Genomic DNA, 13,190 nt, shown 5'->3' on the forward strand with positions numbered 1-13,190 from the left:
TCAAATCGCTGTGTACTTATGGAACTTTTATTTTTCACCCTTACACAGATTTTCTTGATGCATTGTAGACCATTTTCTTTCAAGGTAGCCCAAACTGTATTGTTACATTATTGCTATCATTGCTCCAACCTACAGGTATAATTGACTGCATGCTGTCCTCTGCACTACACAGCGATTCTCAAAGTGTGGCAGTCGGACCACTGATGGTCGTCGGGTTGTAGTTCACTTTTAGTACAATTTTGTGTAGATGTTTTGAAGTAGATGTTATGCCGCTAGAAATGCATGTCGTTCAAGCTGCCACACCTTTATTTCTACAACCAGACCTTTTAGCAAATGTTAGCATTTGATGAGCATATGCTGGTCCTGAACATAGCAATATGATTGACTTAGCAAGTTAACTGTATATTGTTTTACAAATACAATGGTACCTCTTCAAACGAAATTTTCAAGTTACGAAACTCCTCGACAGGAAATTATTGCCTCTTGTTACAAAAGAAATTTCAAGATACGAAAGGAAAAAAAATACAGTATGGTTGGCTATTCGCAGCTCTGAGTTTTCTGAACGCACAAACTTATATCTGCTCTGCCATTGGCTATTTCCGAGCATCTTCCTGGTCATCATTTTTTATTCTTTACTGTATTCTTTGTTTTTGTTTTTACATTATGCACAACGGTCATTTATTGTGCAATAATCTAATTGTAACATGCAATATGCATAACATGCATACATATTTTGATGCATTTTTATTTCTAAATATGTCTGAATTTGGGAGGGGGGGTTAGAACGAATTAGGGCATTTTACATGGAAAATGCATCTCTACTTACAAATTTTTCTAGCTAAGAAATTTCTTCGAGGAACAATTAATTTCGTAAGTACAGGTACCACTGTATACTGTCGTGCCTTGAGATATATCAACGGACATTTGACGGAAATCCAGTGAACTTTCCTTGTTGCCGTCTTCCTCTGCTCTCAAAAGACAATTATGGATGCAGCATACATTTTTTTTTTGTGAGATATCAATAGTCAAATTCAACGGTCTTGCCAGGTCCACCTTTCACCGCGCCAGCATGCTGGCCGCCATCTTGCAGGCCACCGCTGAAATGAGAGCCGCCCCTCGACCGCTTCCTTCTTCCGACTGGATGAAGGTAATCTCACAATGTGGCGTCAGCTCTCTGACTATTTTGTGGAACCTGTCACGAAAGCTACAAACAAATAAACAAACACCAAACACATTAAGCCTCATTAAAAAGAAATATTTTGATGGTGTCGGCTACTAAGGAGTGTGTCTTGCGACTCAAATGTGGTCTTGAGACCAAGACCAGTCTTGAGTGTTTCAACATAAGTTAACAGTTTAAGTTATTATTTTTGGTTTGTACAGTACATTTCAGACTGTACTTTTACCTAAAGGGGAAGTCAAGTCAAAAGTTATTTGCAATATGTTCTATGTGCCCCTACTAGCCTAAAAAGGCACTCTGTGCAGTATTTCATTTGTAGAATAAGAATTAAGTCACAAAATCCACCTGGTTTATCCATCTGAAGAAGCGGCCATTTTGTCATTTGTTGTTGACTGAAAATGACATGGCAGTTACTTAGGGCTGGATTTTGCCCCAAGTAATTTTGTACATGTGTATAGTTGACATAAGTAGAGAGCGTGAGTATTTTGGCCTTCTCCGTCCATTTCTTACCATGGGTGCATCTTGTAAACGGAGCCATCCACACCCACGGTGATGTTGAGTGCCTCCAGGCCACGTCGTTCCCTCATCAGGTTGATGACGCCAGCGAGGCCGGCGGCACACATGTGGGCAGAGCGAGTAGAGACGCTCTCGCAAACCAGACCCACGATGTCGCAGTCCAGCTCGGACGGCAGCATACCCATTGATGACAAAATATTGTAGATGTGCTTCCTGTCACCCGAGTCACTGGAAAGGGTCATAAATAAATACATACTTGGTCATATTTTGAGCATGAAATCCACCTTTTTGTCAAGAAAATCTGGTAAAATTCTGAGAATAAAGTCATACATTGAAAGAATGGATGGTAACGTTTTCAAACACCCTAAAGTGGGTCGCAGTTGAGTTTTGTTGCAAATAGCTGAATGACCCAAGTGCAGTGAAGCAAGGAGGCGAAAGAGGTCAGAACCTCTTCCAACCTTTTTTTTGGAAGGGGGCTAAAATTCTGCCGTTCTCACGGAGCTCACCTTTGACCCTAATGCTCACCTCTCCACCTGTGAGATGTGTCTGGTCTCAAAGCTGCCACGCGTTTTGAGCATCTCCGAGGCCTCGCCGTTGAACAGCAGGTTCTCGTTGACCAGCTTCATCATGACGAGCCTCACCAGCTCGCCCATGTACTTGCCGCTGATCAGCTTCTCAAAGCTGCAAGGGAACACAGGCCAAAATAACCGCAAAAAAAATCAGTCGGGCTTGAAACCAACACAAGCAAACACAAGACGCTCGAAATGGCCGAGTGACGGTGGCTTCAGCGGCTGTCCGGCATCAAAGGTACACAGCCATTAGGCCGACAGGCGCTTTCGCGAGCTCATTAATCTGACACCCTCAACCAGAGGTCGGCCGCTGACGTATGAGGCCCCGCGGCCATCTATAAACATCCTTCAGCAAGAGCAGCCCGTAGCTGAGCAACCAGCACCGGGAGCTCAGGTGAGCGTTGGCTGAGCAGTACCATATAGCGTTAATTGATGCCCAAAAGAAGAGCACCCAGGGAACACAGATCTCCACCACATCCATGCTTCCAACACAAAACAAGGTCAATCAAGACATGGATGAACTTGACTGGCATTCACAGAGTCCTGACCTCAACCCAATAGAACACCTTTGGGATGAATTAGAACAGAGACTGAGAGCCAATATTATTGCTGTCCAATGTCTAAATTAAAATGAACCCTTACAGGGATAACCGTTACTACAGTGGACAGCTTATCATGTTATAGGGTGTATGAAAGGGTTAAACATCTTTTGTCATTTCCAACTCAAGCAATAGACCGTACAAATGGAGTTGAACTTAAAATTTGGCTAGTTCGTAACTAATTTTGGGTTTAAGTGTTTCTGCGATCAATATTTGGCCTGTTTGACACATTGTCCGACTCACAGCTGCTGTCCAGGGTTGATGGAGGTCTCGTCCACCACTCTGTCGTACTCCAGCCTGAAGTCCTCCAGCTCGCCGTTATCTCCAAATGCCCCCCATTCTGTGTTGACACACATGCGACCCTCCTCGCCTTCCACCAGCTCCACCGTGCTCATCTCCTCCATATAACAAGCGTTACAACCTGTACCTGAGAAACGGAAATGTACAGGAGGTTATTTGTGTTAAGCCATGTGAGAAGAGAGGTTTCGGACTCATTTGTTGTCATCATTTCATACCAACAATCATTCCCACTTCACAGCTGCGGTCTTCGTAGTAGCACGAAATCATGGTGGCCACTGTGTCATTCACCATGGCAACGACGTCCATCTCAATGTCCTGAATGGCATCACAGTGGCGGTCAGTGTTTTTTTTTTTTTTTTTTGGTGCAGCCTTCAATCCAGTTTGTATAGCACTTGTTATCTTTACGGTCGTGTAACCACAAATGCATCCATCCACTATCTGAACCGCTTTCGAGCATCGCGGGGCGTGCTGGAGCCTATCCCAGCTGTCCTTGGGCAGTAGGCGTGACGCACCCTCAACTGGTTGCCAGCCAATCGCAGCATTACCACAAATTAAATGTCATATGGTAAGATTTTAAAATCCATAGTATAAGGAAAATAAAGCTTTATTTTTCAGAGTTGTGATTCAATGAGAACAAAAATTGTGACTTTTTTTTTTTACTTGGGGGCAAAAAAGTCGCCGTATGAAGAAATAAGGTCTATTCATACAAACATGAAGTCTGATTGATCTTTTTTGAAGTTGTCATATGACAAGGAAAAATGTTGACAGTTAAAAATAAATTATGACATAAGCAACAAAATACTCTTGCATGCCTGATTTTGCTTTTCCTTGGTTCTGATTGTTCCAAGTGTTTCCTTGTGCACAAACGTACCCCTCGTCTCTTGATAGCATCTCTGAGCAACCCCACAACATTGTTCCCCTCTGCCCCTGAGGCCTTGAAACCTTTGGTCCAGTTGAGTAGGATTCCCTGCACAAGCACAAGCATGGCTGGGACTGTACCATACAAACGGTAGATGACGAGAAGTGACGTCAATGGTGCTACCTTGTCGATGTCCTCGTGACGCACCGGGAAAGAGAAAGTAAAACCCAGAGGAAGTTTCTTGTGCTTGATGTTGTGCTGGTCTAAGAAGTTAGACATGCACTCTGCGATGTAGTCAAACAACTGTAAACAGGAGGACAACAATAGAAAGTGTAGAAATGATTAACAATTAACACAGGCATATATTCGTTGACTATTTTATACTGTTACATGACACGGATGCTATTTGCTAGTCCGTTTGTGGCATTTCTTATTATTTAATGTCAAAATTATGTGGGGGTTTTAAATATGCAACGCATAGGTCACTTTGTTTTATGTTTAGTTTTACAGCAAATTTAAGCAGGAGTGGCAATAAATGGCCTTGAAGCCTCTTTTAAAAACAATTGTTGATGAGTGAAAGCTAACCAAGAAATATGTTACCAGGTTATCAATGTAACAAAAGAATACTATTTTTCGCTCTTAACTTTTGTTCAGAAGAAGAAGCAAACGTCCCCTGTCAGGGGTTACTTTGACAAGTCACTCGCATGATGCTTTCTAAAAAGTCAAAAATAGTCAAAAATAACCCGATTTGGGTCAAAAAGGAACCAACCCAATTTTTGGCTACTCACTTAACTCCCCAAAATATTCACTTATTCAACCCAACTTTTAGGCTTTACTTATTTAACCCACAAAGTTGATTCAAATAACCGACAAAACACATTTTTTGAGAGCAAATACGTGGTGGCTCTTTGCAGTACCCAAGTTTGCTAATATGCTGTCAAGTCCCTCAAGGCTACATTGAGAAAATATTTCAAGCTAAAGCTATTTTTGGGGTGGGTTGTGTTGCCTTTCTTGACCCAATTTTGACCACTGGATGCTCTTCTTGACTAATTTGACGGGGTTTTGAACATCAACACCATTAGCCAAAGTCAGCAGTGTTACCCACTGAGCCACATACCCACAACAACCCATGTGTGAGAAGAAACTAATATCATGAAATTTACTTCAATTTCAGTTCACTGAGACCAAGTACAGCTCTTCGGCTTGCCAAAATACAATCCTCTGCTTGGTCAAAAATAATGGAACCAACTTTGGATAAAAGTATGCCAACGTACACAAAATCCACAGCTACTTAGCTAGCAAGTCAGGAAAATAACTTTTCTTTATCCGATGAAGCGTTCACAGTCCCATGGGTCTCACCATCTCTGCAGTTCCCGTCATGGCATCTGCAGGAATGGAATACATCTGGTTCTTGGTCTCGACCTTCCAGCTCCTCTCTTCGTCGGCTCCCACCTTGACTAGCATCACCCGGAAGTTGGTCCCCCCCAGGTCCAGAGCCAGGAAGTCACCCACCTCTGCCCAAACGCAAACTTCATGTAAATACACAGAAAGGCGACAAGTATGTTACGAGTGAGAGACATGATGATGTGACGGCAGTTTACCTGATCCCTCGGGGGTGGAGCAAACATAAGTGGGCAGCATTTTGACGCTGGCCACCTCGTGCGTCTCTAAACGCAAGCCTCTGTCCATCTCACGCCGCATCCTTTTCATGATCTCTTGCAGCTCATCCTTCTGCAGCCTGAGCTCGGACAGGATTTGATCAACCTGCAGACAAACCGCAAATCAAGACCATTCCTCACAAGGCAACATTAGGCCGGCCATAAGATCTCGAGTACCATGAAGTCATGCCTACACAGCTGAGGCCACTTGACCATCTGCTCCAGACATGAGCTCACGCATGGCATCTTCACCAGGAAATGTGTTTCTAAAGGTGTAGTGATAGTCCACTGTGTCCGTGTGTGTGTGCATGTATGTGTGCGTATATGCAGAGTCTGTCAAGTGTGCATGTCAGTGTGGCATTGGATGTTTTTATACTAAAGGAAAGTGGGCAGGCTCAACCTAAATGCAAACATCACAGGCCGACGCCTTCCGCAAATCACCCCATCTATTGCGTACATACACACACACACACAAGTACTAGATGTAGTTTTTCATTTTAACACAACTGAGTCAATATAACCATTAGGAGTCTTTGAGACTTCCTCACTGCACTTATTTTCCATAAATCTTAGTGAGATAACTGTGTTCTGTTAAATAGATATATTTACATTTTCTGAAAGATTTTTATAAATCTTGATTCACTTTGTCTGTGACAGAGTGACAATGTGACGCTTGAAAAAACTCCAGCAACACAAATGATGAAATACAAGTGGAAATATTTGTTTTGCAACTATCGACGGTTTGAGCCTCCATTGAAGAAAGTCAAAATGCTGGTCTTAATGTCACTGAAAACACAAAATTACATTTTTATTTTGGAAACATGTTTGTCTTCATATCTTCTGATGAATGATCTGCCACAAACAAAAGAAGTCTGTGTCACTTTCAAGAATGCAGTCAGATTGCAAGTGTTCTGTTTTCTGTCTTGTCCTATTTGTGCACCAACTTGTTCCGTGCAGCATGGTTGCGCAATATACAAGGAGAGAGTGGGGGATTACGCAACTATTTGCAAAACAAAAAAAAGGCATCTAAAATTAGCAACAGTAGATGATTATTGACCTGTAAAGTTAACTATGGCAAGCAACAAGGGAAGAGCTTCTGTGCTTATCGGGCTTACTGCGTGACCTTCTACCTTGCTGATTAGTGAAGCTTCCCACAACCTTGACACAATGACACACACACATTTGTTGTAACATAACATAACATAACTCACTAGGACGGATGGACAGACAGATGCTTAAATTTATTTACCTTATCCATTGTATGACGACGAGGACGTCCTGCCGATCATTGGTTCGCAGCTGCCCTCCAAAGATTTTCGTATGCTTGTTATTAAATTTGAACTGTCCTGTCTTGAGATTAAGTTGCGCTTGAGGTGGGGGTATAGGGGGTGGAATGGACTTACTACATTATGAACAGCAGGAAGTCAAAGCACAATTACATGACTAGCGTATTCCTAAAAAAACAACAACAACAAAAAAACCCCACATGAGATCTTTAAAGCAGGATGAACGAGTAAGGGATTTATCCCCACTGATGCCTCGTGTTAAATCAACGTGGGAAGATCATCACCTCCATTCTGAGAAATATCATATGACAAAATTGGCAGTCTCTTCAGCTCCATCCCTCTTATTCCAATTTGAGTTTTTCCACACAGGATGAATCCCGAAAAATTCTCCTACTTTGAAAATGAATTTGTATCCCATCCATTAAATCCAGAGGTGCATTTTGGCACACATAAAAAAAGAAATAAACCAAACAAGCTGCCGTTTCAATTTTTTTCCACGCTGTCGACGCAAGCCAAGCTTGAGTTCTAGGAAAAGAAGGATGATTGCCGCCTTCCCAGGTGGCCTGTCAAACATTTGCACCCAAAACCATCATCCAAGTGTTGCCTTGGAAACGAATTATAGGCACACGTGTGCCGTCGAAAACACTCACCGGTGAGGTAAGTGGCCAACAGGAAATTGTTAAATGGAGCAAAGCTACCGGAGAAAACATCAATTGCTGTGCTTTTGGAGGAAAAAAAAAGTTGACAGACACCCAATTTTACAAGTAATAACTTGGCGGACCCATCATACAAAGAGGAATGATTCAGATTTTTTTTTGGAGGAGGTGAATAATCATTCCATCATTATTAATTAAATTTGTCATAAAAGGACAATCCCTGTAAATTCTTGACAATTTACCATTTTGTAAAAGAATTAGGAGGTCACCTTCTCCTTCAGCTGGCACCTTCTTGTGCTCAAGGTGTTTTTGTGTCCCCGATGAGCCTAGAAGCTAAATTGTTGAGGTGCTTTCTGCCGCATGATAGTGTCACCCAGAGCCAACAAGACCTAGGTGAGGGTCCAGACAACGTCTGGTGGGGCTCAATGACAAGGGCCTGGCGATTGGTATACATCCACGTGATTTGGCCAGGCACAGATCAAGGAGCCCATGTAGGTCCTCCTTCCCATGGACTCACCGCTCATGGAAGGGGCAAAGGGGCTTGGGAGTGCAGTGTGAGCTGGGCAGCAGCTGAAGTTGAGGACCTTGACCATCTGCGCCTCCATTGTTCAGGTGCCCTACCAAAGCTGCGGGTTTGAGGTGTTTGGTGACTGTGGTGGCAGCAATCCCCGAACCTGTTGGTGGACACCGGAAGTGAGATATGCTGTCAAAATGAAGAAAGGTTTATATCGGGTATTTTGGGTCATTGGGATTCTGAGGCAGCCGATGGGTACTGCCAGGCCAAAGGGAATTCCGTGTTCTTGGTCACTGAGGAAACAACTTGGGTGTGGGAGACTTTACATGAGGCTGTGAAGGATGACTTCCAGATAGTTTTGAGGAACTTGGGTGGTGGTATGACATTATATTTGTATTTAAAATTTCTATTTACATTTGTACACAGTTTTTGTGTTGTGTTCACTTACACATTTTTTTGCACGTATTGTGTTGGTTCTTTGCATTATTGATTACGATTTGCACTTTTGTAAAAGTAAAGTACTATGTAAATAAAGGGATGAGAATAAAAGATTTAAGAAAGCCTTTTTTAGTCTCGCAATGGAGAAATTCCCAATTCACAGCAGCAAAGTTATGAAAGGAAGAAGTAGAAAAACAAAATACCTGTATAGGAGCTGCTGGAGAGGGAGCCACTCTCGCGGCGCCATTTTGAAGTCAAAATAACAAAAATAACACAACACATAGGACACATTTGAAAACATTATTTTCATATACATATAGCCTAATGATGAGAATAATCGAAATTATAAAACAATAACATAAAAAATAATTAGTTTTTACTTCTAGCTTTTATTATTAACATACCGTAGTTATATTGCTGTTCATGATCCAGGGGGAACTTTAATTGCAATAGTCTTTTGTTTCCAACGTGCAAATATGCCGGGGGACCCAAAGAGGGTTGTGACGTGTGATTGGTCACAACAAGCAAAGTAGCTTCCAAACTATCACATTTGAGACTACGACGCTTCGGATTTCCACCCTAAAAACGGACAACCAGTGTATATGTCGTGTAAATAATAGTATATTCGATTTCTTGTTTTAACCAAGCGGGACGTCGCTGATATCTTTTTTTTAAACCGGGTAAGTTAGTCGAGAGGCCTTAGGAAAACAAGCTAGCATTTATTGCTAACCACCACTCGGCCTTACTTTGGCAATGAATCTTGGTCTTCATTCGCACTATTGTGTGATAAGAGGCTTGTAATTAATGTCTGTATATTGTGTAAATCTAAACTAAACAAAAAAAAAATACATTTACAGTGTTGACAAACTCGAACTTCTACCAGGGCGGCTAGTTGCACTCGTTAGCTATCAAACAACGCCGAGTTTGTTTGCTATTATTTCCGAGGCGGATAATTCTTGTCATCTGATCCAAGCCCCGTTCCACTTTAGATTATCCGGCCTGTGGGACCGTGTGTGCTGCGAGGAACCAGGCGGCACCATGAAGCTCTACAGCCTGAGCGTTCATTATAAAGGAGCTACCAAAGCCAACCTCTTGAAAGCGGCGTACGAACTCTCCTCTTTCAGCTTCTTTCAGAAATCCAGGTGCGTTGTAGTTGAGTCTCGTCACACATGAAAATGTGACACCCCACACACACGAAGAGGAACACACTGGTTAATTGTGCTCATGCGGAAGTACACGTATATCACTGTTTTTTTTAACGTGGTTATTAAATTTCTTATGGTTAATTAATATGAATCATATCATATTCTCCAATTTCTGAAGGCCTCCATGAAAGGACACTCGTCTTTGCATTTAATCAAACATTAAAAAACGTCCGCTTTTATGTACACACTCACACTTATGATCATTACATTGTAAAATGTTATAAAATTATTCAATCTTAATTCACACTAATTTTACAACATTGTTCAAGAAAAGGGAACCTTTTCTGGAAGGAGAGGGATGATGGAACAATTAAAATCAGCCCGTTTTTTTATATGTGTGTACTGCGCTTAATGCTATAATTGGGTTCCAATGTTATGGGAACAAATGTGATCATTTCTATTTAGAAATATGTTGAAAGGTACAATTAGTCATTGTATTATTTTGTGTGGATGTCTGCTTAATGTTTGAATTTGTTACCTTTTGATTAAATTACCCTCAATATTTCCTAAAAGTCTGCGCTTAGCATTGAAATTTCCCGTGAATTTCGCCAGATTAGTCTGTGCTGGTTTCTTTTCCCTACCTCTTAACGTTTATTGTGTGGTGGTTATTCAGCATCCAGGAGTTCATGTCCTTCACCAGTGCCTTGATTGTTGAACGGACAACAGTTGGAACTCGTGCCTCTGTCAAAGAACAAGGTAGTAATGTTTTCATGTTCACGCTTTTATGTGGATTTTCCTCTGGGTATGCATATTCGGTTCATTGAAGACTCATTTGTCAGTCGGTGTCGGTTTCAATGTTTGTCTGCGCCCTGTGATTGGCTGCCGACCAGTCCGGGGTCCAGCTCACCTGTGATCCGAATGTGGACAGGCACTGTGCGAAATGCATCGATGGATTGCGTTTTTACAAGTCGAATGTTCTACCACAGAGTACCTATGTCATGTGTACGTGAGGAATGATAACCTGGGTGCGGTGGTCATAGCTGACACAGAATATCCACAGAGAGTCTGCTTCACACTGCTTGACAAGGTGAGCGTGCCATTGCCGATGCCGGTTACCGCGCAGATGCACACTCTCGAGTCCTCCGTTATGACGGTAGTGTGTGTTTTAGGTGCTAGAAGAGTTTTCCAGACAGGTGGACAGGATAGACTGGCCCTCTGGTAACCCCGACACCGTTAACTACAAAGCCCTAGACATTCTCCTTGCCAAATATCAGGTATGTTGGCTCTCAATCAGCTGATCCAAATTTAAAAATGATAAAGCGACTTGTGCGCGTAAGAAAAGTTTTTACATGACTGCCTGTGTTCCGCTTCAGAATCCAAGGGAAGCAGATGCAATGTCAAAAGTGCAGGCGGAGCTGGACGACACAAAGATCATTTTGGTAGCGGAGACCTCCCCCACCCCTGCCGTTTGTCACATACGAGCTAACATGCCTCAAATTCTACCAACTCACCTCATCATCAGTAGCATTGGAGACATTTTGGGGTGTTTTTCTATGCCACTTCTGTCCTCCACTTATCACTCGAAACACATGTATCTCAAATCATCTTTCCCCATTCAAATGAATAGAAATGACATGATTTATTTTTCATTGCAATTTTTTTTTGGTTAATTTGAGTTTCTTTTCCTTTTTTTAAGCAAAGTTTGGTTTCATTTGTTTTTGTATTAGTTTGTTTTTGGATACTGTATTTGTAGAGCGGTAGATGGAAAACAAAAAAAGTCCAAGTCTTGTGTAATATTGCAAAGGACCTTTTTTCTTTGGCATGGCTACAGAGTAATATAGAAATAAACCTTGAAAGTGCAAAAATCAGCAGATGAAAATGAATTTTGCAATAATTATATTTTGTTTTATAAACATAAAATTTAGTTTCACATTTAAAAAAAATGCGGTTTTATTTTATCTCATGAATAAAAATATTGTTTTCCGTTCTAATTATTTTGTTAGATTTAGTTAACTATAATAACCGTGGTCATGATTACAGCAAATATTTGTTTTGAAAAACACGATCAGGCCATACCTGTAAAACAATCAAGTCTGGAACTAACTTAATTTTCATTGTTGCTTCTTTGTACAGTGCTAATTTTGTGTGTGTGGTCTGGTGTGTGTGTAGCACAAGACCATGGAAAGTCTGTTGGAGAGAGGAGAGAAACTGGACGACCTCGTGGCCAAGTCAGAGCACCTGGGGACCCAGTCCAAAGCCTTTTATAAGACAGTGAGTGCCAGGCTTTTTTTTCCAAGACAAGCCACTATTTAATAATAATAATAATAATAATGACCTCTTTTGGCTCTTTGGTACCTAATATGACTCTGCATTTATCTCCACCAACCCCATTTTCTCCTCCAACAGGCGAGGAAACAGAACTCCTGCTGCGAGATCATGTGATGTCTCCGCCTCGTCCTCACGGACACGCCTCTTATCAGTCTAATCTGTCATTGCCTTCCTGCTCATCCCGATCCTACATCCCCCATCGAGCGCCGGCCGCACGATCTCAACGCCACATGAGGAAGGTTAGCTTCCACCGCGATATTCACCGATGGGGGCTGGAGGAGCGATTCGGGTCCGAGGAACATTCTGCAGGACGAACCCGCGTGTCGTTGTCTTTTGATGACGTGTCGTCATCTGGATTGCGTCATGTCTTAAATGTGGCTTTTTGTTTTCCAGTGACATGGCAAACAAAAGCATTTGCTACTCATCAGCTTCATATTGTTCATTGAACTTGCTGACATTCCCGCTGTGGCTGATTGTGTTTGTCTGCTGTTAACGCAGAGTGAACATGTATCCCCCTCTATCACAATGTTGGTTAATGATAAGGACGCTATGCCCAAATCGATTTTTTTGCCCTAAAACACAAAAATGGATTTATTAATTTGGCCGAGGGACACTCAAACGTTCCCCTGCTGCACTTTTTTTTTTTTAATCTTCAGAATGAATTCGATTTGTCTGCTCTCATCCAGTCAAGGTGCAAACATGCCTTTGGTTGTATTTTAGATGAGTTCTTTGCTTTCCGCCGTGTGTATGTTTATGCACGACATGTGTATGGCTGAATTAATGCGTGACTGCGCTTGTGTGTTTCTGGCTTTTACAGTGTAAACTCTTGTGCAATACCTACACGGACTGGTGTCTCTTAACAAAGCGGAAATGTTGCTCATAAGTGGTCAGCAAACTGGCCTTTGTACACTTGTCTTATGAGTACTGTGACTCCCCCACATGAAGCCTGTGCAGGGTTGATTCTTGATTTAATAAATACTTATCTGGGTTCAAACCCGTTTCTCTGTATTATCAATCCTCATTCTGTTGTGCTTGTCATTACAGAGCTGAAATGGTTGATGTTTAAAAGATGTTTTGACATCCGCCAGAAAAGATTTGTGATTTCTTCTCAATGCCCGAGAATGGTTTTGATTTGAAGAGGCTAT

At 41.9% G+C, this 13,190-nt stretch overlaps 2 protein-coding genes across 7 annotated transcripts; one reads left to right on the forward strand and one right to left on the reverse strand.

Moving 5' to 3' along the window:
* Positions 1–5: 5 nt before the first annotated feature.
* Positions 6–9,397, reverse strand: gck (glucokinase (hexokinase 4)). Of its 6 annotated transcripts, none has more exons than XM_052067232.1 (11): positions 8,977–9,397; positions 6,928–8,294; positions 5,622–5,784; positions 5,380–5,549; positions 4,204–4,323; positions 4,033–4,128; positions 3,377–3,476; positions 3,105–3,288; positions 2,219–2,374; positions 1,688–1,921; positions 6–1,204 (listed from the first exon to the last, which is right to left on the reverse strand). In XM_052067232.1, exons 2-11 carry the CDS (start codon positions 6,934–6,936, stop codon positions 1,057–1,059), a joined length of 1,380 nt encoding a protein of 459 aa, XP_051923192.1. In that variant the 5' UTR covers positions 6,937–8,294; positions 8,977–9,397; the 3' UTR covers positions 6–1,056. The 6 variants fall into 6 exon arrangements, with proteins under 6 accessions (XP_051923192.1, XP_051923191.1, XP_051923193.1 ...); XM_052067231.1 differs by lacking the exon at positions 8,977–9,397 and adding an exon at positions 8,776–8,889; XM_052067233.1 differs by lacking the exons at positions 6,928–8,294; positions 8,977–9,397 and adding exons at positions 1,523–1,569; positions 5,856–6,117.
* Positions 9,398–9,527: 130 nt separating this feature from the next.
* Positions 9,528–13,039, forward strand: ykt6 (YKT6 v-SNARE homolog (S. cerevisiae)). Its single transcript, XM_052067304.1, has 7 exons — positions 9,528–9,714; positions 10,391–10,473; positions 10,704–10,804; positions 10,887–10,991; positions 11,091–11,156; positions 11,887–11,988; positions 12,124–13,039. The coding sequence occupies exons 1-7, from the start codon at positions 9,611–9,613 to the stop codon at positions 12,157–12,159; spliced, it is 597 nt and encodes a 198-aa protein (XP_051923264.1). The 5' UTR covers positions 9,528–9,610; the 3' UTR covers positions 12,160–13,039.
* The last annotated feature ends 151 nt before the right edge of the window (positions 13,040–13,190 follow it).

Source organism: Hippocampus zosterae, chromosome 6 (genome assembly GCF_025434085.1).
Source record: "Hippocampus zosterae strain Florida chromosome 6, ASM2543408v3, whole genome shotgun sequence".
Classification (NCBI taxonomy): Eukaryota; Metazoa; Chordata; class Actinopteri; order Syngnathiformes; family Syngnathidae; genus Hippocampus; species Hippocampus zosterae.